Source organism: Aspergillus undulatus (assembly GCF_047715775.1).
Source record: "Aspergillus undulatus strain CBS 261.88 unplaced genomic scaffold BDV17scaffold_12, whole genome shotgun sequence".
In the NCBI taxonomy this organism is placed as follows: Eukaryota; Fungi; Ascomycota; class Eurotiomycetes; order Eurotiales; family Aspergillaceae; genus Aspergillus; species Aspergillus undulatus.
In genome coordinates this window covers 41,640-65,152 of record NW_027396616.1, presented here as the reverse complement: position 1 = coordinate 65,152, position 23,513 = coordinate 41,640, and the positions used below count along the sequence as shown (strand labels likewise).

The following is a 23,513-nucleotide window of genomic DNA, read 5'->3' as shown; positions in this document are numbered from 1 at the left end:
CTAACAAGGCTGGAGTCTGGGGAAACACTAACACGCCGGGAGGGGAACCGCGCTAATTGTGTACAGTAATACAGTAACCAGCCTTGGCACTTCCTCTCTTCTTTTCTCCGTCGGAAACTGGAACCTGTCCGGCTTAGCTTGGTCGCCATCGCTCTTTCCTTTCAGTATCCCCTCTCTTCGATACAATGGCCGACACCGAGGGCGCGGGCACCTCCTCCGTCTCGGAACCTCTGGACCTGGTCCGTCTGTCTCTCGACGAAATCGTCTTTGTCAAGCTGCGGGGTGATCGCGAGCTCAAGGGTCGCTTACACGTGAGTCGATCGCCGTCGCATTCTAGCTATTCTCAAGGCATTTACTAATCCTCGATTTACTCTCAGGCTTACGATAGTCACTGCAACCTGGTTCTAGGTGAAGTCGAGGAGACGATCTACGTGGTGGAGGAGGACGAAAACGAGCAAGAAACCATCCGAGTACGCTGCTTGCCCTCCCCGTGTCGCGCGACGTCACGAACAGTGATTAACATTGACTTCTCGCTCATCTAGACAATTAAGAAGCAGGAAGAGATGCTGTTTGTTCGAGGTAAGCTACCACCCCCTGTGCCTTCCTCGGCCACTTGACTGACCCAGCCAGGTGACTCGGTCGTTCTAATCTCCCCCCAAGCCTGATCGGACCACCTGAACATAAAATACTACAAGTCTGGAAGAGAGAACGCTTCCTCTGGGAGTTACTTTCCACAATGATTCCCCGACTTCACGAGTCATGATGATGGTGCCACGATTTCAGATAACCCAGGCAAAGCGAAAGGTTATCGGACACAGTCCCCGGGATGATGACAATGACTCACGAGTCTTTGTCGCTTTGTCACCGGTCTACCTGGGTCTGCATTGATGCAGGAGCATGGATCGTAAGAATCGCCGGATCAAGCGCGATATGTTTCAAAAGGTTGATTAGGCATTAGAGCATCATGAATGAATTGCCAAAATGAAGGCCGGCCTGTAGCGCAATGGCATTCCAACAAACACAGCCCCTTATTTGAGTCAGTTTCAGCCTCTAGTAGCTATAAAATATCTGTGGTTGCTGTGGCAGAGCAGAGAGGCTGTAGATATGACTCAAGGGACCCCCGACACTCCGCGGCTATCGATAAAGCTTCCCTCAATCGTCATCCTTGCCCGTATTTAACCCCCTCCACTCCCTCCTCTTCTTCCTACAACCACATCCTATTGAATTTGTTACTCATACTCACGTCTATGTCCTAAGTCTAGCTCCTCTTTGCGGAGAATGATCGTACGAATACGTGTTTGAACCCGCCACAGGCGACTTCTCATTTGCGACCGTCTTAGTTGACACCATATACACTTCTCTCGCCAACATCATTACTATTTCACCTATTCTTATTCACTGCGCCTGCGCATAAACACCAATAATGCGTACAGACGGCCTGAAGCCCACCGCTGAAGACCGGCGAAGGGGCGAGCTTGTGAGTTGCAAGACTCCTATCCCATTGCCCCTCGTCCCCGCGCCTTCACTAACCGTCGTATCTACGCTAGGCGCTCAGCGAATTCGCGGAATACGCGGACAAGCAACAGTCGCTCCGGTCTGCTCAGTCGGTGCCTTTTGAAAATGGCACCAGCGAAAATCCCGCCGTGCATGAGGATCACGAGGAATTGGAGATCCTGGACCAGCTGGGCCTGTCCGATGACCCGAAGACAGTCAAGTTGAAGGACCTTCTGTTCGGCGCCGAGGACAAAGCCGAAGAAAACATCAAGGCTCTCGCTGAGATTTTGCAGAGCAGGATAGATGAAGGTCATGGGGAGACCATCTTCGATCTCGGGGTTGAGGATGGCGGCGAGTCCATGTCCCTCAGCCTCAACCAGTGGAATTCGGCCCTGCAGCGACTGCGCGAAGCCGCAACCACTCTCCATGCCTTTTGCCGTATACTCCTAACATACAATGTCGGCGGGCCCGAAGAATCACACACTGCGAGCGACCGGATAAAGGGCGCATGGGGTAAGATCCTCGTCCGGCAGCCTGCGGAGACGATAGAGGAAATGGCAGAGATCCGCATGGCAGTCGTCGGAAACGTCGACGCTGGAAAGAGTACCATGCTCGGTGTCCTCGTGAAAGGGGGTCTTGATGATGGACGTGGTAAAGCCCGTGTGAATCTCTTCCGCCACAAGCATGAAATCGAGAGCGGCCGGACCAGCTCTGTCGGCCTGGAAATCATGGGCTTTGACGGTCAGGGTGATATCGTGAGCAGCGCGCAGGGACGCAAGCTGTCTTGGGAGGAGATTGGGAAACGGTCTGCTAAAGTCATCTCGTTCTCCGATTTGGCTGGCCACGAGCGCTACCTACGGACTACAGTTTTCGGCATGCTGAGCAGCAATCCCAACTACTGCCTACTGATGGTTGCGGCAAATAACGGTCTCATCGGAATGAGTAAAGAGCACCTGGGTATCGCGCTGGCGCTGAACGTGCCGGTCATGGTTATCATCACCAAAATCGATATTTGCCCTCCTCAGATCTTGCAAGAGACGATTTCCCAATTGACCAAAATCCTCAAGTCGCCCGGAGCGCGGAAAATCCCTATCTTCGTCAAGGATATGGAAGAGACCATCAATACGGCGGCGCAGTTCGTCTCGCAGAGGATATGCCCTATCTTCCAGGTCTCTAACGTGACGGGAGACAATCTGGAGCTCGTCAGAACGTTCCTCAATATTCTTCCCTACCGAGGACAGTACAACCCCGATGCACCTTTCGAGTTTCTGATCAATGACACATTCTCTGTTCCTCATGTCGGTACAGTTGTGTCTGGGGTTGCTAAATCGGGTGTCATCCATGCTGGCGATACCGTTCTAGTCGGCCCCGACTCCCTTGGCCAGTTCACAACGACCACGATCAAGACCATTGAGCGCAAGCGCATTCAAGTAAACGCTTGTTTTGCCGGCCAGTCTGGGTCGTTTGCTCTGAAGCGAGTCCGGCGAAAGGAAGTCCGCAAAGGAATGGTCGTTCTCAAGAAGCTGGATCAGCAGCCGAAGGTGTTCCGAGAATTTGTTGCAGAGGGTAGGCTCTCCTGGCCATATTCAAATATTCAATCCCTTTCTAACTAATTTTATAGTCCTTATTCTCTCGCACGCGACAACTATCAAACCTCGATACCAGGCAATGCTCCACGTCGGCGCAGTAAGCCAAACATGCTCCGTCATCGACATCGACCGCCCCTACATTCGAACCGGAGACCGCGCCCTCGTCGCCTTCCGCTTCATGCAGCGCCCTGAATTCCTGGCGCCCGGTGACCGTGTCCTGTTCCGAGAGGGCAAGACCAAGGGTCTAGGGATCGTCAAGAGCGTCGGATACGATGCCAGCACTCCACTGAACGCTGAAGCGAGGAAAGAGTTTGAGCGGAAAGAAAAGCACTGATCCTGGTTATGGTTCTGCTTGACTCATTCTAGACTTCGCTTCGATGTCTGTACTTCGCTCTCGTTTGGGCGCTTGCGCCGTGGTCGTTTTGTACATGTAAACTTCGACGTCATGAACTGGGCGAAGTATGACGACTTCTTTATGGCGTGGGGTTTCCTTTCCTTTGCACAGCTGTACAGGTTCTACAGGGCAGGAGGACAGGCCGTCTTCGGGCTCCAGCTACACTTGTTATGTTTTCTGTCGCTGTGCGAACCGTTTATTTTAGTTCCTTCTTTTTACTTTATTATCGGTCAATAGTAGTTTTCGAGAATCTGATGATGAAATCTAGGGCATATTATCCTCCTAGCGCCCTTAATTACTTTTGTAGATGTGTTCTTATTAACGCCGTCTTCTTGAATATATCTCTTGGGTACGGCCACTATATATTCTAGTTCTCGCGCCCAAAGCTGTCAAAGGCTCAATCAGATGTTGTATGGTTGCCACACCGCCACGTACTCCAAACAAAAATAAGCGCCGAAAGAGAATTTGAACGAAAGAGCTGAAACGGAATATCCATCACGTTCCACTCGGGTTGCCTGATCCAATAGCCCTCACAAATCACGGCACACTACCGAGACAAAAGCAAAGGAGGCAAGCCACAGCTGATCAACGCCGTGCACAGTATGATTGGCGAATCTCTAGCCGCTGATGTGGATGTGGCTGTGCACTCCAGTTTGGAATGTGCTGGCGCATGACGTTTGCTGGTCGAAGGGTTGGAACTTGAAAGGTTGGTTGTTGGGAATTCGCGAATTCGCCAGGGAGGGTGATATTTATCGTTGATCTATCGCGTCTTGGTTTATCTTATTTATTCTTCCTTAGATCCTGAATCTATTTTACAACTCTACGAGACTATAGACTCTTTGCGATATCCGTTGCCATACATATACTTAGCTTATTCGCGGAGTGATGTCATTCCTATTCTCCTTCGTCGGGAAGAAGATTCTCGCCGAGTCGGCGAGGAATCATTTTGGCCAGGAGGTGAGTTCGCGAAACTGCATCTGGTTGATCATGGTCGCTTCTCCTCGTATCTATCTAAACTAACAAGCATTCGCATATAGGACCCATACTTCGAAGAAGTCCCCGCGTCGCGCCTAGGCCGCGCCTTCGGCAAAAAAACACAGAAGCGCCGCAAAGCCATCCCGCCTGGCCTCTCCGAAAATGACAGCAAGGTTCTCACGAAGGTCAAGCGCCGAGCGTACAGGCTTGACCTTTGTCTTTTCAGTCTTTGCGGGCTGAAGTTTGGGTGGGGGAGTGTGATTGGGCTGGTTCCTTTGTGAGTTGATATTGGCATTCCCATTCCCATCGCTCGATGCACTGCGCGGTGATTTGAATCTTATCTTGACTAACGATGTTGTAGTATCGGTGACGCAGCCGACGCCGCGCTCGCTATGATGGTCTTGAAGAGCTGCGAGGGTATCGACGGCGGGCTCCCGGCGGAGCTTCGAATGCAGATGATGATCAACATTATAATCGACTTCCTCATTGGCCTTGTTCCGTTTGTTGGCGATATAGCGGATGCTGCGTACAAGTGTAACACGCGAAACGCCATTGCTCTTGAGAAGTATTTGCGGGAAAAGGGCGCCAAGAAGGTTTCGAGGCAGGAACGGCATGGCGACGTTGATCCAAGTTTGTCGAGTGAGTTTGATCGGTATGATTCGGAGGCTGGTCCGGCTCTGCCGCAAAAGTCACACTCGAAGAAGAGCAGGCCTGGTCGAGAGCCCGACCTGGAGAGTGGGTATGTGGAAAATCGTCCAGCACGAAGATAATGCTAGAATCGGGGGTTCAGTCGCTTCTGAAATGTCGATAGAGCAGCTTTTGAGACACATATTGTATGTAATCTTGGTTGTCTTTGTTTCCTCATAATCAAATCAACTTAGCTCAGGGCGGGAGCGTTCACAAGCGTAGCAGAATACGTTCGAGGAGTTGGTCTCAGCGGTAGATTGAGTAGACGCCCCTTCAGGATTGCAAATGTAAGTAGAACACAAAGCACATCGTGACCCGTTCGTGGGCAGTCGGGACGCCTCAAGTTTGTTTGCGGTCCTCGTTACATTAGACATGACACCGGGATACTTCGCTCCATGGGTCGCAACGTAACGTATCATCAGCTGGTCGATGGACAGATTCTTGGTGAGTACATTGTCGGAGAGAGGAGCATCCGGAATTATAACATTGACGAGTTCCGGGAAGAGATTCGCATAGTCCTGCAATTCTGCTTTGAACAGGTCGCGGAGCGGAAAGTTGAATTCCAGGCCGAACGGAGACGTTCCGTCTGACACCTGCCATGTCAATGAAGAGCCGCGCCCAACAGAGACATTCGCGAGGGTCTTTGCAGCAAGCCGGTCATCCGAATCACCCCATATAACCCCAAGACAACCTTTGCTCTTAGCGAAAGCGACGATGAGTCTGTTCAGCAGAATGGAATCGACATCGCTGATGGAAGTAGCCGACGTGATGGAGGCGCGGAAGGCTTTAAGGCGCGCTTCCGGAGATTGTGTACTATCATCTGCGAATCCCTGTCCAGCATATCGAACCATAATTTCGTCCAGACCGGGTACGTATTCGAAGATGCTATGCAGAGGAAGGCGAGTGATCGAGGCTCTAGGGAACTGCTGCTGGAGCAGCTCAAAGGCTTCGTCGTGCGGTGGATTTGACGGAGATATGCTTGATGGGTCGACTATGAGAACTTGCAGTTCAAAGGCTTGAGCGTGTGGTTTCACGAGCAGCTGTTCGACTTGTGCGTGAACCATGTGCAAGAGGACCGATGAAGAGACGCCGTAGGATAGAGGCAAAAGTACCGGGCATGGTCCGCGTCTCGGTAGATCTCTCCGAAGACGATACTTTTCCATGCGCTTAAAGACCTTATATCCCAGGAATCGTATATAGCAGTCACTATGCGGGGAACAAGAGTCAGAACGAAGCAAGACCAGCGTTCAACAGGCAAGACATACCGGCATAGTGAGCGGCGACGAACAGTCAGAATGGATTCTGCATCCTTGCAGTCCATACAAGGTCTCGACAACTGTTTCCCGGGCATCTTTGAGATCTTGACTGAATGGCATCCAGTAGTCAAAATTATGGCGGGGTTTTTTTTGTCAAAAGGCAGAATTATTCGGCGGCAATGGGCGGGCAATAAAAGCAGCAGGCGGTGAAGATGTGTCTTGCGTATGCGCCACGGCTAGGCTGCCAATCTGTCAACTAACGCGCTCCAGAGTACTTCTCCGTATTCTCCATGCTTGTCAGCCACAATTGCGTCGACCAGTGCTGGCTTATCCCAGATTCAGCCGTGGACATTGTCTGAACGCTTTATTAATTTCTCATCCATCTCCTCAACCTTCCATGAGCACCCATTCCAACTGAACCCTTCTCTTTTTTAGCCAGGGAGCCCGCCTTGTAGCTCCGATCGGAAAGTCAACATGAGAAGCTGGATTCGGGCCCTTGGGTTGTCCGTCTTACTGGCAGGACGAACATTTGCAAACGAAGCGGAAATTGTATGACAGTCGATTGCCGTGAATTGCTGTTTTGATCTGACACTTGATCGCAGACACAAGATCCCTCTCATCGGTTACAATGTTCGGGCATGTATAGCCGCAAGGCTTGGGGAGGGAATACAGACCCCCTCATCCTAACCAAGTTCGCGAAATCTACCCCCGCCGACGACAGCGATCCTCTCGTCAGTCTAGTGATATTCGAATGGAGCGATGAACCTTTAATTGGAAGACGTGTATCCGAGGATCCCGAGGTATGCGATTCCTCTGCCCGGCCGATGGAACAAACGGTCCGCTTACTTTCATTTCTTAGGAATACCGATCTATTTGTGACCAAGCCAGCGTACAAGCCGAACTATGTACGGCAGGTCAACTCGGTTCCTTTCTTCTCGCTCCAAATGCCACCGACGCCGCTCAGTTCAATATAATCTCGAAAGCCGTACACCTCAAGGACCCCGAGGCCATCAACTATCCTATAAAAAAGACAGGATACTACTGTGTGAGTACCTATGGCTATTCTGGCCAAGACTACAAGGCCGTGGTGGAGTTCCGAAATGCATACGGCCAGCTCCCTGCGGCGCAGATTCCGAAGCTGCCTTTCTACGGGGGCTTGACAATTGTTTATGCGGTGATTGGCGCGTATGTTCACTCCATATGTTACTTGTCCCGCACAAGACTAACTGTGCATAGGTACTGGGCATTCCTATACTTCCAGAACCGCTTTGATATCTGTAGGTTCCTCGTTCCGACCTCCGCTCATCCGCTAACACATTCCAGTACCCGTCCAAAACTACATCACCGCTATCCTAGTCTTCTTGATCCTGGAGCAGCTGATGACTTGGGGCTTCTATGACTACCAAAACCGACATGGATTGAACGTAGGCGCGAAGGCGCTGATGGTCATAGTCGCTGTCCTCAACGCTATTCGCACGTCTTTCTCATTCTTCCTCCTTCTCATTGTTTGTATGGGATACGGTGTGGTCAAGCCGTCCTTGGGCAAAACCATGATTTATGTCCGTATTCTTGGCATAACCCATTTCGTCTTCGCCGTGATCTATGCTATCGCGAGTTTGTCCATCACACCTGAGGCTGCCGGCATACTGATTCTATTGATTGAACTCCCACTTGCGGCTACATTGACTGCATTCTACGTGTGGACTCTGAGCTCACTGAACGCAACTATGAAAGACCTTATCGACCGGAAGCAGAAGACTAAGGCCATGATGTACAAGAGGCTCTGGTACTGTCTCTTGGGTAGTATCATTGTGCTGTTCGGCTTTATCTTCATCAATGCGCTTGCCTTTGCTAGTCGCACTGAAGCTGATTTCCTGCCTGACCACTGGAAGAGCCGCTGGTTTGTGCTTGATGGATGGCTGAGTATCGTCTATCTTGCTGATCTAGCCTTCATTGCCTACCTATGGCGACCCACTGCTAACAACAGGCGATTCGCCATGAGTGATGAGGTGAGTCATTCCAGAGCGGCACCGCTTGACTTGATGCTGACACGACCCACAGCTTGCCCAAGATGATGATGGATTCGAGATTCGATCTTTCAACGGTGCATTGGATGAAGAGGATGCCCTTGGTGGCTTGGATGAGCAGTCTTCATCCGAGCCTCGTCGTGACCTCTCACCGGTACCTCCTAAGCCTGTTCCATCGGCGGCACGAACTCGGGAGTCACTGGACGGCGAGACGATCTTCGCTGTTGGTGAAGATGGCGATAAGTGGTCCGACGACGAGGACTCGCCACGCAACTCAACCGAACGCAAAGCACTTACAAAGGACATGGACTAATCACCATCTCCTTTTCTTTTGCGACGGCGGCCAACGAACTGTGACGAGTTGTCGCATAGTTTTTGTACTGATACCAAGACAAGACTCACTTGCCCGCCTATCTCACTGAGAATTATGGGCACTGGGTTCTTGAATCTTGACTTTTGACTGTATTCGACTTTGGACGGCATATGGCGGCGTTATAAATTCGGTGTTCTCCAAGTTTCACTACTTTCCTGTTTCGTAACCCGTTATATAATATGTCGAACCTGCATTCGCAATGATGGATGAACAACGTTTTACTTGCATTGTCATTTTGCATAAACATGTTCCTGTATACAATGGATTATCCACCTTATCGGCGCATGGACAAAGAGAGGGTACCATAGTTCGTGGCCCATATTCGAGCTTGAGGCTCAACTGGTATGCATCCCCGCGATGAAGCCGCCCTCGCGATGTCGTGCAACGTTTCTCAGATTTCCTAAGCGGATATGCATTTAACTAGATACAGTATTATCCACAAGAAAGAAACTACTAGTACCCTCTATAGCTCATGAGTCATAGGTGTTAGTAGCACCTGCAGAGGGTGCTAGTGATGGCTTACACCTATTATAAGCATCCCGCATAGTTACTCCGTCCAAAAAAGTTCCAAGTATTCCCGCACCCATTCAATTCGTAGAACAACATCACAATCCACCATGAACCACAATGCCTCCCTCGAAACCGACGCTTCAAACCCCAACGATACCATCGAGTCATCAACATCCACCTTGAATTCCAACTCCAACAGCGACGGCACCACAGCCGCCTCCCTCGCCCAAACCCTCGTCACGCGATGCCGCACCCTCCTCGCGGAACTCGACGCCTTAAAAACGCTCCTGGCCGAAACACAGCGGAACCCACAGATTGTCGAGGTGCGTAGTCTGCGCTCGAATGTTCTTTCGGAATTGAAGACGCTGGAGAAACTCTCTGCGCAGCTTCAGCTTTATTTCAATGTCTCGAGTGCGGGGTCGGAAGAAGACAACCAAGACCGACACGGGAATGCGAATACAGATGAAAATAGAATTGCAGAAATAGAAGAAGCAGAACTCCGCGTCTTACACGCGCTCAAATCCTCAAACCTACCCTTCTACGAGGCCGTCTGGACGGTCGCAAAACACTCGTGTACGGGGCTCGTTGCGTTCGGGAAGCGGTTCTATTTCGATGCGCAGGCGACCAAGGGCAAGGATAGCAATAAGGAGAAAGGGAAGCGGAAGAGTGTTTTTGTGGATATTGTTGCGGATGATGGGGAGGAGTGGGTGAAGGTTTCTACGATTTCGGAGACGAGGCTGTTGTTTGAGATGGCGAAGAAGGGGTGGGAGGGGGACTCGGACGATGGAGATGAGGATGGGGAAGAGAGGACGGTTTTACGAAATTTTGAGGGGGATGGGGAGGATAGTGAGGATGATGACGATGAGATTGAGTTGATTAAGTTGGCTGGGGATATGAAAAAGGCTGCGAGCTTGGTTAGGGTGAATTACAGGCGGCCGAGGCTGCGGTTTGTGATTCCAAAGATTGAGGAGAGGTCGAGTCCTGAGATGGATGATTTGATTAAGACTATACGCGGCCATGGCGTGGTAGTCACTTGCGGCGAGGATGCATTTACATCGCAAGGGGACGATCTTCCTGGGTCTGTCGAAGATGAGGTCCGAAATCTTCTGCCTAATCGGTTCAAGAGGTTCACGACCACGCTCAACGTGGATTGTACCCTATTACTCGCCTTTATTTCAGACTTGTCCCATTACAAGACCATTGAACCCTCCCCAAAGCATCACAAGGCTATCAACCGGCAGATCGAAATTGAACGTGAAAGACCTTTGTTACCAACAGAGCTGTGGCCAGCCGTGGAATCCCACGAGCTGATATGCACTAGTGAAGCCGCCAAAAGAATGCGCGAGATCGTGGACACAATCGGTACCGAGACGGAGAGGAAACGGATGACGATATTAATGGGAGACGTTCCTTCCGTCGACGCAAAGCCAAGTTTCCTTGTTGAGGAACTCCAAAAGCTATCGGACTATCAGGTTCCCTCTCAGCTAGGCCTTCCGATCAGGATAGTTGACGCTGGTGCCGTCATCGAAGCTGGAAAAAATCAGGCAAAATTGCCTCCTATCGCACAGAAAGTGGAAGAAATATTGTCGGATATCAATACCAGCGTATTCATGTACGGTTGGGTCACCGATATGATGACCATAACAAGCAACCGGACAGTGGTCAAGCAACTTGAGGCTATGATCGAGGCGCAGAAAGATGACGAAGATCTCAAGGGACCATTAATATGGGTGTGTGACACAGCCAGGAGCTTGATAGGAAAAGAAAAAGGCCGAAAAGCTTGAGCCTAGAAAATCCTCCCATAGATAACGTAGCCCTGGAATGAGACAATAGATTCCTGGTGCTGATTGCCTGTATTGCCGATGATGCGCATAGTGCCGTTCTTGTATCCAGTCACCGACCAGCTTCGCTTTAAACGCCCCTAGAACTGTCCTCCGGGAGCCAGAAATATAACTCTTTGTCCGCAGAGGCAATCATGTTGAACCTCGGATTGTACTCGACTAGTGCAGTACTGCTGCGATGCGGTAGTTTTATCATGGGCTGCAGACAATGATTGGTATCTGGCGTCTGCTGCAGGTCCCAAATCAACAGGTCGTGTTGATCTCCCGATCCTCCAATAACGTATCTCCCTTCAGGAGTAAAACACGCGTCTCCTTGCCCAAGAGGCTTTCCTGTGGTCGAGACCGGAGCGGCCCTGCCGGGCGATCCACCCTTGCCAACCAGGAAAGTCACCAGTTTACCCTCAAAGGCGTCGAGAACAAAATGGCCATGGTAATCTGTCCCGACAAGCAAGTACTTTCCATCATTGGAGAATTCAAGGCGAGTCCACGCTTTTCCACGCGTTTGAGGAGTATATCTTTCCTCGTACTGAGCCATATCAAATGTTGTAAAGGGCGATTTATCATAGTTTCGGAAGTCGTAGAGAAGAACGGAGGAGGTTGACTGCGAGGCAATGGCGATGACCGATGCGGAGGGGTCGAAAGCGACGAGATACGGAGTTGAGAGCTTCAATTTCCCTTGTGCATGTCTAGACCCCAGATCCCAGATGGCGACTGTGTCGTCTTTGGAGCATGAAATGAACGAATCGCTTCCCGGCGAGAGAGCCAAACACGTCACTTTATCCGTATGTCCCTGAAAGTACCGTAAATAGCTTTCGTTATGCAAGTCGAGCAACCGTAAGGAGTCTGATCAAAGTTAGTACTTGGCATCGATGCCGGGCGCAATCAACATACCATCAACCTTCGTACTGGCGTGGAGGACCTGGCGAGGATGGTGGGTAAACCTAGCCAAGTGCGCGCCGTACTTCTTGCTAGGCACCGATTTTGTTTGTTTTCCCGTTTTCACGTCCCATATTTGGATGGCGTCGTCGTCACCGGAAGTGACTAGGGACTCTCCCTGGTCATCGAAATCAATGGACGTTACGAAGCTTTCTTGCTTGGCCGGCTTGAAGACCTATATGAACGACACAATTAGACTGCAGATCGTGTAGGGAAGGTGAGTTCCAATCTAACCTTCGTAGGTCGATAACTACGGATGACGTCTGACACCTTCTGCGTCTGTTGGGCAGATTGTTGCTGCGCTAGCTGTTGTGGTGTTGACTGCCCACCTTCCGCCATATTCAAAGAAATACCTGAGCAGATCTGAGTGATAAATGGTTCGATCACGCTTCAATCGCAACGCCAAACAGTGCAATTCTTCTTCCCCACAACAAGTTCGCAAGAGTCTCAGAGATATCACGCGTCCCACGCTGGTTCCTGGCGGTAGAAAGCTTCAGTCGCGCGTTTGCTTCACGCTTGGCGTGACAAGGTTGTTCCGCTCCGGCGGCTACAGGCGGGCGAAGCTTGGCCAGTTGGTCGGTCTGAGTTCCTGGTCTAGCCGAGGCCGATCCCCGACATCGCGGCTGCGCTCTGACATTTATAATTCCGGCCGCTTGATTCGGAGCACACCTCTCGTCCATTCTCAGCCCTATTCTTTGCTGCTTGCGCTCTCTTGAGAGGCATTTCAATCTCTTCTAGCGCTCTACGTTTGGAGAATCTCCACTCCTACCTGACGTTTCTCCTTCGCTCCCCGCCGCCGATTCAGCTCCGCTTACGGAGGCACTTCTAAGATGTCTACAACGACCGGGTATGCTACACCCTGCGCAGTCGCAAACCCCACGCGACAGAACGCTGACTATTGAATCGCTCACAGCGCGTTCATCGCCGGAGGTATCGCAGCATGCGGCGCTGTCACCGTCACACACAGTTTTGAGACAGTCAAGATCCGGTATACCATCTACCTCTCGCCCGCCGGATCTCGTTTCGCTGTTCGCATTCTAATCGATGATTTCGCCTAGTCTACAATTACAGGGAGAGTTACAAGCCAAGTCAGAAGCAGTCAAGAAATACAATGGTGTTTTGCACGGTGTAAAGGTCATCCTGCAAAACGAAGGCCCTCGGGGTCTGTTCCGGGGGATTGGGTCGGCGGTACGTGCTTGCGATACTTGAAATGGTCTGTGGCAGCTGACAAGAGGATCAGTATATCTATCAAGTCCTTCTAAATGGTTGCCGTTTGGGTTTCTATGAGCCAATCCGTGGCGGGCTCACCAACGCCGTCTATAAAGACTCGCAAGTTCAGTCCCTCGGTATCAACGTCTTTGCTGGTGCATCGTCAGGCATCATCGGAGCCGCAGCAGGATCACCATTTTTCCTCGTCAAAACCCGTCTCCAATCATTTTCTCCCTTCCTCCCTGTCGGCACACAACACCAATACCGGAACTCGTTCGACGGTCTGCGTAAGATCTTCGCCTCTGAGGGTGTTAGGGGACTGTACCGTGGAGTGGGAGCGGCCATGGTGCGGACAGGTTTCGGCAGCTCCGTCCAGCTACCTACATACTTCTTTGCCAAGAGACGCCTGGTCAAGCATCTAGGCATGGAGGAGGGTCCCGCCCTTCACTTGGCCAGCAGTACAGCCTCCGGGTTCGTTGTTTGCTGCGTTATGCACCCCCCTGGTATGTGGCGTCCGAACGATTAAATCCCGATCGATCGCATCTAACCTGTTCAGATACAATCATGTCGAGAATGTACAACCAGACCGGTAACCTGTACAGCGGCGCCTTTGACTGTCTGATGAAGACGATCAGACGGGAAGGCATCCTTGCCATTTATAAGGGCTACTTCGCCCACCTAGCCCGTATTCTGCCTCACACTGTGAGTGTCTCATCGTGTCTATTGAAAGAACTGACAACTAACCTCTCCCAGATCCTGACTCTCAGTTTAGCCGAGCAGACCAATAAGCTCATGCGCGGGGTTGAGAATAGATTCCTCTCGGACTCGCTCAAGGCTCGCCTCTAGATTTACAAGCTTTGACCCATCTTACCTTAAGTCGCGAAAACTAGACGAATCGGCATCTCGATTGGCGCTTTGGAATGTATATAAACGGCGTTTATTGCTGGATTGCCATGCGATAGATCGAGTTATAGATATATTGTTGGGCTGGTTAATACCAGGGGCCGGGTACATTTCATGGCAGAATTCCGTCAGTAGATTGTGTAAATTGTGCGTACTACCTCTCTCAGCTCTGTAAGCCTGTAAGGTACCTAGGTAGGACAAGACACGTCTGCCGCCCAGCTCCACGTCCTCGACGCGTCGCAAAAACATCCACCTCACAATCCAGAACAAGCTGAAACCACCCCACATTCAGTCCACTTGATTAAGGCTGCGCTAACTCGCACCGCTAACCTACTTTTTCTTACTATGACACAATGTTTTGGGCTGATTCTCATATCCGTAATTCCGCTGGCGACGCCGAGTGGACTACTAGATCTGCAAATGGGCACCCAGAATCACGCCAAGGAGCGCGTAGACAATTTGCAAGGGCGTTCCTTCGGGCCAAGCTCAGCTTACTCGATGATTCATAAGAATCGGCTTCGAGCGTGTGGGGGTTAGTGGGTAATTCTTTGTCGGTATCGGTAAGGAGCTGCCAGCGCGGCGCGCAGACCAAGGGAGCACATGTACGACAGGCAGCTCCTGCATGGGGGCAAGAGGATATTGAAAATAGAAATTTCGTGGCAGCATAATAAAATAGAGGATGCTGACCATAGTGACCGTCTTATAAACGTATTCTGGACAGAGTATGGGGGGCTTTTGACTGAAGGAAGAAAGGCACGCGTCGACGTGATGGCTGATCGAGATGATCAGATAAGATAAACCCGCAGCTCCATATATTATAACGCGCATTTGCATCTCATCACATCGCGTATGCACCATTTATTGTGGGAGCCAATTATCATGCTGGCAGGAAAGGTAGTGGAGATTGCAAAACCGGATCGAATTTACGAGCAGTGGCCTGAGACGCCCGCAGCTCGTCATCTGGGCTGTCGTGGAAGACGGGATGCCTGACGCCTGAGGCTCAAGAGGTGCCTAGCGCAGAAAGTTGCATTTCCGCCAGCCACCGAAGCGCGCTAAGTCACGGTAGCACGTGACTTGTCCCGTCGCGCCAGCCCGGCACGTCTCGCTCAGAGCGACTATTTCTTGTCGCCCTCTCCTCCCTCCGAGGCCTTGTTTTCTTCTCATCCCATTCTCAAAAATTAGAGCTTCCTGCTGTTGACTGCGTGATCAAACCTCCCTTCAACATCCGTCTTCTGCTCTGCTCTTAGTTATCCTTCACAATGTCTGCGCAGGTCACTCCCTCGAAGCAGGTACGTCGCCGTCACGTCTCGTCGACTCCACACGCGTCGTTGGTGGACAGCAGCTAACAATTGCTGTGAACAGGCGGCTACCTCCCTCGAGAACCTCAAGATGAATGATTCTCCCGTCAAGAAGCTCAATTTCGAAGCTGCGGGCAAGGAAAACGCCCCCGTCTCGACCCCCATTGTCGACGCGCCAGTCAAGCCCGTTGCAGAGAAGCCCGCTGAGCCCTCGAAGACTCAACTCAACATTCAAGAGATCGAAGCCAACGAGCCTCTGCTTCAAGAGAACCCTCACCGTTTCGTTCTGTTCCCTATCAAGTACCACGAGGTGAGTGCGCCACGCCACGCCACGCGTCACGCGTAAAGTGGATCTTTTCTACCGCCTTTGGGCAACGACGACTGACGGTTGCTCGCGATATCTAGATCTGGCAGATGTACAAGAAGGCCGAGGCTTCTTTCTGGACTGCTGAAGAAATTGATCTCTCCAAGGATCTTCACGACTGGAACAACCGCTTGAACGAGGACGAGCGCTTCTTCATTTCCCGCGTCCTGGCCTTCTTCGCCGCTTCCGATGGCATTGTCAACGAGAACCTGCTCGAGCGCTTCAGCGGTGAAGTCCAGATCCCTGAAGCTCGTTGCTTCTACGGTTTCCAGATCATGATTGAGAACATCCACGCCGAGACATACTCGCTCCTCATCGATACCTACATCAAGGAGCCTAAGCAGCGCACCTACCTCTTCGACGCCATTGACACTAGTATGTTCCTCAACCCTAGCTTGCAGAGCTCGTGCTAACCTGAAATAGTCCCTTGCATCCGCAAGAAGGCCGACTGGGCTATTAAGTGGATCCAGGACAAGGAGTCCACCTTCGCTCAACGTCTTGTTGCCTTCGCTGCTGTCGAGGGTATCTTCTTTTCTGGCTCATTTGCCTCCATCTTCTGGCTGAAGAAGCGCGGTCTCATGCCCGGTCTCACCTTCTCCAACGAACTCATCTCTCGTGACGAGGGTCTCCACACTGACTTTGCCTGCCTGCTCTTCTCTCACCTGAACTGGCGTCCCTCGAACAAGATCGTCGAGGACATCATCGTTGAGGCTGTTGCCATTGAGAAGGAGTTCCTTACGGATGCCCTCCCTTGTGCTCTTCTCGGCATGAACGCCAAGCTCATGTGCCAGTACATTGAGTTCGTTGCTGACCGTCTCCTGGTGGCTCTTGGCAACAAGAAGTACTTCAACGCCACCAACCCCTTCGACTTCATGGAGACCATCTCCCTGGCTGGCAAGACCAACTTCTTCGAGAAGCGTGTCGGTGACTACCAGAAGGCTGGTGTCATGGCCAGCACCAAGAAGGACCCCAAGCAGGAGGAGGCCAAAGCCAGCAATGGTGGTGGCCTTTCCTTCGACGAAGACTTTTAGACAACAGCGACATATACCCTCTCCCCTTTCTTTGCTTTTTGGTCTGTTTGTTTCATTGATTGATTATTTGAAGGACAGGCATGGGCTCGGCGTTTGTATAGGCGGTTTTCTTTTGTTTAATGTCTAAGATGCGTCTCTCATGCGTTACGGTATATATTTAGTGAATAGGATATCAAATGTACATTGGATGTTGATCATGACTGCTTCGTACGTGTACCAATTGGATGGCTCTTGTACGAGCACGAGGTCTCGGGTCTCAATGCTCATAAAACCCAAACCTGGCCTCGTGAAACAAATCATCTGGTCAAGTCCTTGAATCGCAATTGTCGCATGTTCCTTATATTAGAATCCGCGAAGCCGACAGGACTTTCCGGACTATCCGAATACCAAGCCTAGCATTATACATCGCGTCTAGTTCCGCATCATTTAGCATGAAAGCACTCATTTCTTCCCCTTCCCCTTCTTCTTCGACTTCCCTCCCTTCCCAGCATTCGCACCTGCACCGGCACCTGCTGTCGTTGTAGCCGCAGCCGGCGCCGCACCCCCAGCATCCTCCATCTCAACATCCCCACCAGCCGCTGGAGCTGGAGCAGTCACATTGACAGTCTTATCAAGAGCCCCCATATCCGCACCCCCTGCTAACAATCCCAGCGCCGTAATTAACCTCCCGACCTCAGCGGCCTTATTCGTGCGGTATTTCAGGCATATCCCGGCTTCAGGGGTGTATGTTTTTAGGACGAGGGTTGCGATGGGCGTTGCTGGTTTTGAGGCGTCGGTGATGGTGGGTTGCTTGGTTTTTGATGAGGTGGGTGAGAGCTTGGGGAATGTGTATTTTGTTGTTATTCGGGTCTGTGGTTGATTTAGCTTGTTAGCTGGGGTTCAATCAAGGGTAGGTGGGTTAATTGGTGGAGAGATGTTGGATCAAGTTGAAGCTGGGCGCAGGATCACAAGGTAGGAAACGTACAGAATTAGGATATGCTTGTAAGAGAAGCGACGACTCCTTGAGGTAGGCGGCGGAGGTTGGGAGGTATGGGCCTGAGGGCATTTTCGTAGCGATTTGTTCTCTCTGCCTTGGTCTAAGATTCAATCCGTGGGTTGTAGATGCTCTTATTGACGGTCTTCGACTGAGGTAGTTTCGATTGTGGGAGTTCGGAGTCGTACTGTTGTTCTGGATTTTGTGGAGTGTCAATTGATATCTGGAGCAGACTCGGGACAACTGAACTTGGTGAGTTTTGGCGGGGCTTGGCGGTGGAACTAGAACTCCTGCTAGCTATGCAATCAATCTATGGCCATGCACGAGAGCAAGTGCTTTAATCAATGAACTAGGCAGCAATCAATTCGATCAAGAGTAATGAATAAATAGGTCCAATGGTCTTCAAATCTTCGCTTCCGTCCGTATCGTTACTATACAAAACGCCAGAATTTGCTAAATACAGCCCAATGAATCGAACCAAAATGGTACAATATGACGCCAATGCATCTCGTCTACATGTCCATGATCAAACCGAACCACCAGTATGTACCTCCCTATATCCAATCCGCCCATATATATCCAGAGCTAAAGCAATGCAAGAGAGAAAACAAGAGAGAAGAGAGGAGGGGAGGAGAGGCCGAAGACTGAGTGACCGAGACGAGACGGCCCCTGTTACTCCTCGAAACTCAAGTAATCGGTCTCGAACAGCGAACACAAATCAAGCGCTGCTTGCCGCTGCGCCCTTTTGTCGCCTTGAAATTCGTGCCCCAGCAGCTTTCACACTTCAGGACTTCATTCTCGTCACCTGAAGCGTTCGACGACGCATACTCGCTACTTAGTATGCTTGCCCGTGTGAGCCTCCGCTCCGGCGCGTTGGGCCTGGCATTTTGATTTGGGTCTAAGAAACCGGGGGAGTTGCGGTTGACTGCGAGCGCATCCTGCGTGATCTTGTTATAGAAGGCGTAGCTCTGCTCGCCGGCTAGCCAGAGCGGGTTGTCCTTATCGTCACCCTTGTTAATCAGGGCGGCTGCTGAGGCGGGGTGATGCAAATCACGGCGAGGTTCAGGCTCCCGGACTTCTGGTTTAGGGCCACTGCCGTTGCCGTTTCGCTTGCGCCTCTCGGCGAAGCTTGATCGCGGACTTGAGAACGAGGACTTGTATGCTGATGGTGGCGGGGAAGCTGTGAATATTGAGCGGGACTCGGCTTCGGCGCGCGCGCCTGACGATCCGCGGCCTGGGCTTGAGCTTCGGGATGCTGCGGCCATGGCCTTGTTTGGTGAGGAGCTCCGGGTCCTAGGCTGCTGCTGATCCTTGGTGCTCGCGTTGTCGTGCCCGATGACAGAGTTGCGCCATGAGATGATTCGCTCGGAAGGTGTCTTGTGTGAAGATTCCTTGCCTATGGAAGAGGCAATGCTATGCCGCGCCGAGTTGGTCCGGCGGAGGATACGCCTGGATATTGTCGAGTGGGTGTCCCAGCTTTCATACCGGCGCTTGTGGTATGCACAGTCTTGACGGAAGACCTTTATTTTCCCCGAGTAACTAAGAAGAGTTAGAGGGTTAAGCCTGATTGGACGAAGACAAACTTACTCGGCGGCCAGGATAAGATTCCCGTCGGGGTGCGTCGAGCGGGATAGAAATCCGGGTGATTCTTGGGCCAGCTTACTAGCCGTTGAGATGCGGTTTTGCCGGCCATTGTCCTTATCGGCTTTGCTCTCGAGGGTAACCGGCGGCGGGTTACAAATGTCATAAATCGGGTCTTCCGACAGACTGAGAACCTGTTTCGTCAAGTTCGGAGCCATGACAGCCGCCGTCACCATCGCCGACTGCGTGTCGAGAACCTCGAACGCTCGTTTGTCCGCATCCTTTTCCACTGGACCCATAGGCCAGATATAAGCCCTACGGTCCTCACTGCCGCAGATTACATGTTTGCCGTCATCGCTAAAGGTAGCCCGAATCTGACTGCATGAGTTCTCATTACCGCGGAACTTGGCCTCCAGCGTCCTTTCTCGAAAGTCATAAAGGCGGATGCGCGAGTCATTACTCGTGATCAGAAGTTTCACTGAACCTTCAGGGTCATCCTGAGGTAAGACCATCGAGTCGATACCGGTGATCTTGCTGCCCTTTGCGTTGCGTCCTCGCGCGGAGCGGACATGAATATTACCCGCTGGTTTGAGGCCGTCGGTTTCGTAAATATTCAACATCCCGTTGAGACATCCAGCCATTGAGTAGCGCCCGTCCGGTGTGAAGGCGACGGATGTGATCATATCTGGTACGGTTACGGTGAACGCGACGCTCTTGTCAGGTATACTCCAGAGCCGAAGTTTCATGTCCAGCGAGCCAGCAAGGAAGAACCGGTCGTCGCGCGGATGGAATTGAATTGATGTCACGAAATCGCTGTGCTTGAAGCAGCATAGACATTCCGGCCGGGATACATGCCACAAGCGAACCGTCTTGTCCATGGACGACGACAGAAGAAAGTTATTCTGACCAATTACCAGTTAGTTTTGCGCAGAAGACAGACAGGACGAAAGCATACTTTGCTCCAGCTCAAATCTAGGATGCTTCCGGTATGGCTGTCGTACACTTGAACCGGCTTCTCCTTGAAGACTGGCGCTCTTAGCCGCGGGATGTCATCGTCTTCGCTTTCAGATCCACTAGAATCTCGGTCCTCCGGCGATGCGATGACCGACCAAACTCGGACTTTTCGGTCCTGGCCAGCTGCTGCCAGGTATTTGCCATCCTTCGAGAATACTAAAGCCCATATAGCCTTTCCGGTAGATTTACTGCTCCCCGATTCCGCCGTTCCGGGTCGCTCATTGCTTTGCCCTTGAGTTTCAGTATCGACACCTTCCAACGTCTGAGCTTGGAAGAGGCGGTTGAAGGTCTTCTCTTTCTTGTAATGCGCCCTGACTCGAGCGTACTTCGGAGGTGGTGGAAATCTAGGAAAGAATCCTACCGGTTGCGCAGCCACAGGAACATTGTTGCGGGCATTACCCATTTCTGATACATTGTCCTCTTCATCGGAAAACTCCTCTTTCTTCTTGCCGGGGATTATGCGACTCAGGAAGGAAACTCCTTTTCTGTGCGGACAGTCAGGGTACTGGTCTCGAGACGAAATAACCAGGTGGGACAAGGAGTATGCAATAAGCAAATAAGGGAAAGGAGGGGTATCAGAGGATTATATGCGCGGCTTGGTGACAGACATCCGAAGCTTCGCTGGGACGTACTTCTTCTCTTTGGGCTTCTGGGGCGTTTGGTCGCGGTTGGGACCTTGCTCAACAGGGCCGTATTTGTCAGATCCGCCAGCTTCAGCCTCGTAAGACGCCCTCCCCAATAACCTTAGAGGGATCGACCTCTGGGTATTCGTGCGCTTGATGATGTGCTGTTATGGTTATAACCCAATACAATCAGCCACTAGTGCTCACGTCGCATAGACTTGCTCAAGGGAACGCCTTACCTGGGACAGCGGGTCTATCGCGCTGGAGTCGGCGCTCTCCAATGCGATCGGCGAGGTGGTCGAATTCCTGCCAACGAGGCCCGACCCTGAGCCATAGAGAGCCGGACGCTGCAGAGACTTTCTCGCATCCTGCAGGTTTCCACTCGAGCCAGAAGCATCGTCGGAGGCCGCGGATTCTGCAGAGGAGAAAAAGCAAGCGGCTGTCAGCGAATGATCATCTCTGCGGAACCACCGAGGCTTCCGAGGGATCGGACACGAGGTGTGAAGTGTTGGACAGGTCAGATAGCAGCGTCTTGTGATGACGGTCGTCACATACCAATTTGAAACGACTGGGATGAACTGGGTAGGCCAGAGGGCGTGACCGGGCTCGACTCGTCCACAAAGTCGTGGTTGTTCGCGCTGGTGACAAGCGCGGGAACCGTGGAGGAGCGCGAAACCGAAGCGCGATGGCCTTCTCTCCTCAGAGCCTCCGCCTGCTGCGCCATTTCTTATTCATGACATGCGTGCATGCGGCGGGCGGGAAGGTAGACACGGTACACTGGAATGTGACGATAAGAAATGAGGAAGAATGAGACGGAACAAAGTGACAGGATCGCGCGGCTCGAGCGCGATTAATTATTAGTTCGTGGTACTTCGACTAACGGTCGTACTATCTTTGGAGAACAGGGTTTAAACCATTATCATAGGATCGCGAGTCTTGCCTCCTCTTGTCTCATTTTAGTGAAAAACCGGGCCTGAATCTGGGGTCTGGACCCTCCAAGTCTGCCCTGCGGATACTCCAGGTGACTTCTGTATGAAATCATCGCCACCGAACTGCACTTCTACAAGAGATACTCTATAGAACATCCTCGCCAGAGGCTAGACATAGCATTAGCAGGTATACTGCCGCCCAGCGATATTCTTTCAGCAAAGATTCAAGAGTTTTCTGGCATTTCAGGGGCCCGGAGATAATCCTCCAATGAGGCTAATATGGCAACTGTCAGACAGATATTTGGGTGTTTGTCAGCTGGGGCCCGGACCCGGCCGGGGTTATGCGAACCCGAGGCTCCTGCCAAGGCTCAGATAAGAAACATCTCTAAGCTTCTACTGTTGTCCATGAACAGCGCCCGGATAGTCGTCTCTCGCTCCGTCGCTTATCAGATGCGGCGCGCTTGGTTATCGGTCACGTCGTAGCTTAACTGACGGTGGTCTCATCAGCCTGATAGGGAGGGTAAGGCTTGTGCGCGATGCATACACTCTCACGTATAGATAGAGAGGACTAACATTAGAAACTGAAAGCATGCAGAAGCACCCATGCGAAAATGCAGAAAATATGAACACAAGCGAGAGTAGGTTTATCAAGAATACAGACATCCTCTGTTTCTGCAGCTTTTGCAAAGGGCCATCTATTTACCTCGTCCTCGCATTGGGGCTTCTCTGCTTCAAACGTTGATAGACACGAGGGAGTCGCTAAGATGCGTTGCTTAGCTTCGAAGCCCGATCTTTGGCTATATCGACCATGGCCTAGGTAGACTGATTAGAATCTCTCTAGAAGCCCAACAGAATCACTCACGTGGATAATCTCCTCAATCTCCCGCTCGCCATCGTTACAATCAATCCTCGCGCGCATCTCGTCCATGATCACGGGCCTACTCCGACCGTTGACGAATGTTCTATCAAAGGTCAATTAGCGTTTGCAGAAATGTATACCTAACATCAGCATCGCGCCACATACACAAACCGTAGCCCCGGGAACTTCTCTTCGTACTCGGCATTCAGCAAGCGCAATTTCTCCGCTTGTTCCCCCGCGCCTGTATTCAAATTCGCCTGTTCCTTCTTGCTCAGTTCGCTCAGATGCTCCGGTGCCGCTGTTTTTGGCTGGCCCAGCCGGGGATGCGAACCGAGTATCCCCACCAGAATGTCACTGTCTATTGGTGAATTAGGGGCCGAAAGTGCCGACATTCGACCTCCTACGGCATCAATCAGGCTTGAGTATGAGGAGAACGCCTGATTGGCGAGGACTGGAGCCATGAGGGTATGAAGCTCTGGTGATGATTCGAACAGCGTGTCGAGGACTTGGAATTGTTGCTCCTGGGGTAGCTCCCTCAAGGAGGACGGTGGAGGGAGAGACAGCATGGTAGGATATCAAAGAGTATAACTTTTGGGTCGTGGACGACAGCGACAATTTGATTCGGGTTCAACTGAAAGGTGTTTGAC

General features: G+C 51.6%; 12 protein-coding genes across 12 annotated transcripts; 7 read left to right on the top strand and 5 right to left on the bottom strand.

Annotated features, from left to right (window-relative positions):
* The first annotated feature begins 26 nt into the window (after positions 1-26).
* Positions 27-1,170, top strand: BDV17DRAFT_257546 (U4/U6-U5 snRNP complex subunit LSM3). Its single transcript, XM_073757207.1, has 4 exons — positions 27-311; positions 378-470; positions 543-579; positions 631-1,170. Exons 1-4 carry the CDS (start codon positions 186-188, stop codon positions 663-665), a joined length of 291 nt encoding a protein of 96 aa, XP_073617661.1. The 5' UTR covers positions 27-185; the 3' UTR covers positions 666-1,170.
* BDV17DRAFT_257542 (putative GTP binding protein (GTPBP1)) lies at positions 1,148-3,787 on the top strand. Its single transcript, XM_073757206.1, has 3 exons — positions 1,148-1,477; positions 1,548-3,060; positions 3,116-3,787. The coding sequence occupies exons 1-3, from the start codon at positions 1,424-1,426 to the stop codon at positions 3,415-3,417; spliced, it is 1,869 nt and encodes a 622-aa protein (XP_073617660.1). The 5' UTR covers positions 1,148-1,423; the 3' UTR covers positions 3,418-3,787.
* Positions 3,788-4,154: 367 nt separating this feature from the next.
* On the top strand, positions 4,155-5,273 carry BDV17DRAFT_26744 (DUF4112 domain-containing protein). The gene is made up of 3 exons (XM_073758367.1): positions 4,155-4,434; positions 4,515-4,729; positions 4,814-5,273. Exons 1-3 carry the CDS (start codon positions 4,363-4,365, stop codon positions 5,220-5,222), a joined length of 696 nt encoding a protein of 231 aa, XP_073617659.1. The 5' UTR covers positions 4,155-4,362; the 3' UTR covers positions 5,223-5,273.
* Positions 5,196-6,522, bottom strand: BDV17DRAFT_26759 (uncharacterized protein). The gene is made up of 2 exons (XM_073758379.1): positions 6,405-6,522; positions 5,196-6,345 (listed from the first exon to the last, which is right to left on the bottom strand). Exons 1-2 carry the CDS (start codon positions 6,488-6,490, stop codon positions 5,325-5,327), a joined length of 1,107 nt encoding a protein of 368 aa, XP_073617658.1. The 5' UTR covers positions 6,491-6,522; the 3' UTR covers positions 5,196-5,324.
* Positions 6,523-6,869: 347 nt separating this feature from the next.
* Positions 6,870-8,735, top strand: BDV17DRAFT_280462 (putative integral membrane protein (Ptm1); the record flags this gene model as incomplete). Its single annotated transcript, XM_073759884.1, has 6 exons — positions 6,870-6,944; positions 6,998-7,195; positions 7,255-7,580; positions 7,632-7,672; positions 7,719-8,404; positions 8,457-8,735. The coding sequence occupies 6 exons, from the start codon at positions 6,870-6,872 to the stop codon at positions 8,733-8,735; spliced, it is 1,605 nt and encodes a 534-aa protein (XP_073617657.1).
* Positions 8,736-9,227: 492 nt separating this feature from the next.
* Positions 9,228-11,153, top strand: BDV17DRAFT_297410 (uncharacterized protein). Its single transcript, XM_073763488.1, has one exon. It carries the CDS (start codon positions 9,413-9,415, stop codon positions 11,087-11,089), a length of 1,677 nt encoding a protein of 558 aa, XP_073617656.1. The 5' UTR covers positions 9,228-9,412; the 3' UTR covers positions 11,090-11,153.
* On the bottom strand, positions 11,153-12,608 carry BDV17DRAFT_26700 (WD-repeat containing protein SWD2). The gene is made up of 3 exons (XM_073758321.1): positions 12,317-12,608; positions 12,038-12,257; positions 11,153-11,989 (listed from the first exon to the last, which is right to left on the bottom strand). Exons 1-3 carry the CDS (start codon positions 12,419-12,421, stop codon positions 11,217-11,219), a joined length of 1,098 nt encoding a protein of 365 aa, XP_073617655.1. The 5' UTR covers positions 12,422-12,608; the 3' UTR covers positions 11,153-11,216.
* Positions 12,609-12,912: 304 nt separating this feature from the next.
* Positions 12,913-14,137, top strand: BDV17DRAFT_289253 (putative mitochondrial oxaloacetate transporter (Oac); the record flags this gene model as incomplete). Its single annotated transcript, XM_073761624.1, has 6 exons — positions 12,913-12,929; positions 12,996-13,070; positions 13,141-13,270; positions 13,323-13,794; positions 13,848-13,993; positions 14,045-14,137. The coding sequence occupies 6 exons, from the start codon at positions 12,913-12,915 to the stop codon at positions 14,135-14,137; spliced, it is 933 nt and encodes a 310-aa protein (XP_073617654.1).
* Positions 14,138-15,318: 1,181 nt separating this feature from the next.
* Positions 15,319-17,108, top strand: BDV17DRAFT_26668 (ribonucleotide-diphosphate reductase subunit RNR2). Its single transcript, XM_073758296.1, has 3 exons — positions 15,319-15,802; positions 15,898-16,231; positions 16,280-17,108. The coding sequence occupies exons 1-3, from the start codon at positions 15,584-15,586 to the stop codon at positions 16,885-16,887; spliced, it is 1,161 nt and encodes a 386-aa protein (XP_073617653.1). The 5' UTR covers positions 15,319-15,583; the 3' UTR covers positions 16,888-17,108.
* A 220-nt stretch (positions 17,109-17,328) lies between these two features.
* BDV17DRAFT_289251 (SRP9/SRP21 family protein) lies at positions 17,329-17,932 on the bottom strand (the record flags this gene model as incomplete). Its single annotated transcript, XM_073761623.1, has 2 exons — positions 17,329-17,736; positions 17,852-17,932. The coding sequence occupies 2 exons, from the start codon at positions 17,930-17,932 to the stop codon at positions 17,329-17,331; spliced, it is 489 nt and encodes a 162-aa protein (XP_073617652.1).
* Positions 17,933-18,546: 614 nt separating this feature from the next.
* Positions 18,547-21,802, bottom strand: BDV17DRAFT_289250 (WD40 repeat domain-containing protein; the record flags this gene model as incomplete). The annotated part of the gene is made up of 6 exons (XM_073761622.1): positions 18,547-19,399; positions 19,448-20,343; positions 20,397-20,940; positions 21,088-21,242; positions 21,318-21,493; positions 21,634-21,802. The coding sequence occupies 6 exons, from the start codon at positions 21,800-21,802 to the stop codon at positions 18,547-18,549; spliced, it is 2,793 nt and encodes a 930-aa protein (XP_073617651.1).
* Positions 21,803-22,766: 964 nt separating this feature from the next.
* Positions 22,767-23,432, bottom strand: BDV17DRAFT_289249 (2-oxo-4-hydroxy-4-carboxy-5-ureidoimidazoline decarboxylase; the record flags this gene model as incomplete). The annotated part of the gene is made up of 3 exons (XM_073761621.1): positions 22,767-22,820; positions 22,870-22,969; positions 23,032-23,432. 3 exons carry the CDS (start codon positions 23,430-23,432, stop codon positions 22,767-22,769), a joined length of 555 nt encoding a protein of 184 aa, XP_073617650.1.
* Between the last annotated feature and the right edge of the window lie 81 nt (positions 23,433-23,513).

Bases quoted from the DNA above. Each gene is read 5' to 3' on its own strand.
- BDV17DRAFT_297410 (XM_073763488.1), top strand. From the start codon at position 9,413: ATGAACCACAATGCCTCCCTCGAAACCGACGCTTCAAACCCCAACGAT.
- BDV17DRAFT_26759 (XM_073758379.1), bottom strand. From the start codon at position 6,490: ATGCCCGGGAAACAGTTGTCGAGACCTTGTATGGACTGCAAGGATGCA. The intron at 6,346-6,404 runs GTATGTCTTGCC...TTCCCCGCATAG, and splicing joins CGTCGCCGCTCACTATGCCG to TGACTGCTATATACGATTCC.
- BDV17DRAFT_26700 (XM_073758321.1), bottom strand. From the start codon at position 12,421: ATGGCGGAAGGTGGGCAGTCAACACCACAACAGCTAGCGCAGCAACAA. The intron at 12,258-12,316 runs GTTAGATTGGAA...TCGTTCATATAG, and splicing joins GTAGTTATCGACCTACGAAG to GTCTTCAAGCCGGCCAAGCA. The intron at 11,990-12,037 runs GTATGTTGATTG...AACTTTGATCAG, and splicing joins CGCCAGTACGAAGGTTGATG to ACTCCTTACGGTTGCTCGAC.
- BDV17DRAFT_257542 (XM_073757206.1), top strand. From the start codon at position 1,424: ATGCGTACAGACGGCCTGAAGCCCACCGCTGAAGACCGGCGAAGGGGC. The intron at 1,478-1,547 runs GTGAGTTGCAAG...TATCTACGCTAG, and splicing joins ACCGGCGAAGGGGCGAGCTT to GCGCTCAGCGAATTCGCGGA. The intron at 3,061-3,115 runs GTAGGCTCTCCT...CTAATTTTATAG, and splicing joins CCGAGAATTTGTTGCAGAGG to TCCTTATTCTCTCGCACGCG.
- BDV17DRAFT_257546 (XM_073757207.1), top strand. From the start codon at position 186: ATGGCCGACACCGAGGGCGCGGGCACCTCCTCCGTCTCGGAACCTCTG. The intron at 312-377 runs GTGAGTCGATCG...ATTTACTCTCAG, and splicing joins AGCTCAAGGGTCGCTTACAC to GCTTACGATAGTCACTGCAA. The intron at 580-630 runs GTAAGCTACCAC...TGACCCAGCCAG, and splicing joins AGAGATGCTGTTTGTTCGAG to GTGACTCGGTCGTTCTAATC.
- BDV17DRAFT_26668 (XM_073758296.1), top strand. From the start codon at position 15,584: ATGAATGATTCTCCCGTCAAGAAGCTCAATTTCGAAGCTGCGGGCAAG. The intron at 15,803-15,897 runs GTGAGTGCGCCA...CGCGATATCTAG, and splicing joins TCCCTATCAAGTACCACGAG to ATCTGGCAGATGTACAAGAA. The intron at 16,232-16,279 runs GTATGTTCCTCA...AACCTGAAATAG, and splicing joins CTTCGACGCCATTGACACTA to TCCCTTGCATCCGCAAGAAG.
- BDV17DRAFT_26744 (XM_073758367.1), top strand. From the start codon at position 4,363: ATGTCATTCCTATTCTCCTTCGTCGGGAAGAAGATTCTCGCCGAGTCG. The intron at 4,435-4,514 runs GTGAGTTCGCGA...ATTCGCATATAG, and splicing joins GGAATCATTTTGGCCAGGAG to GACCCATACTTCGAAGAAGT. The intron at 4,730-4,813 runs GTGAGTTGATAT...ACGATGTTGTAG, and splicing joins GTGATTGGGCTGGTTCCTTT to TATCGGTGACGCAGCCGACG.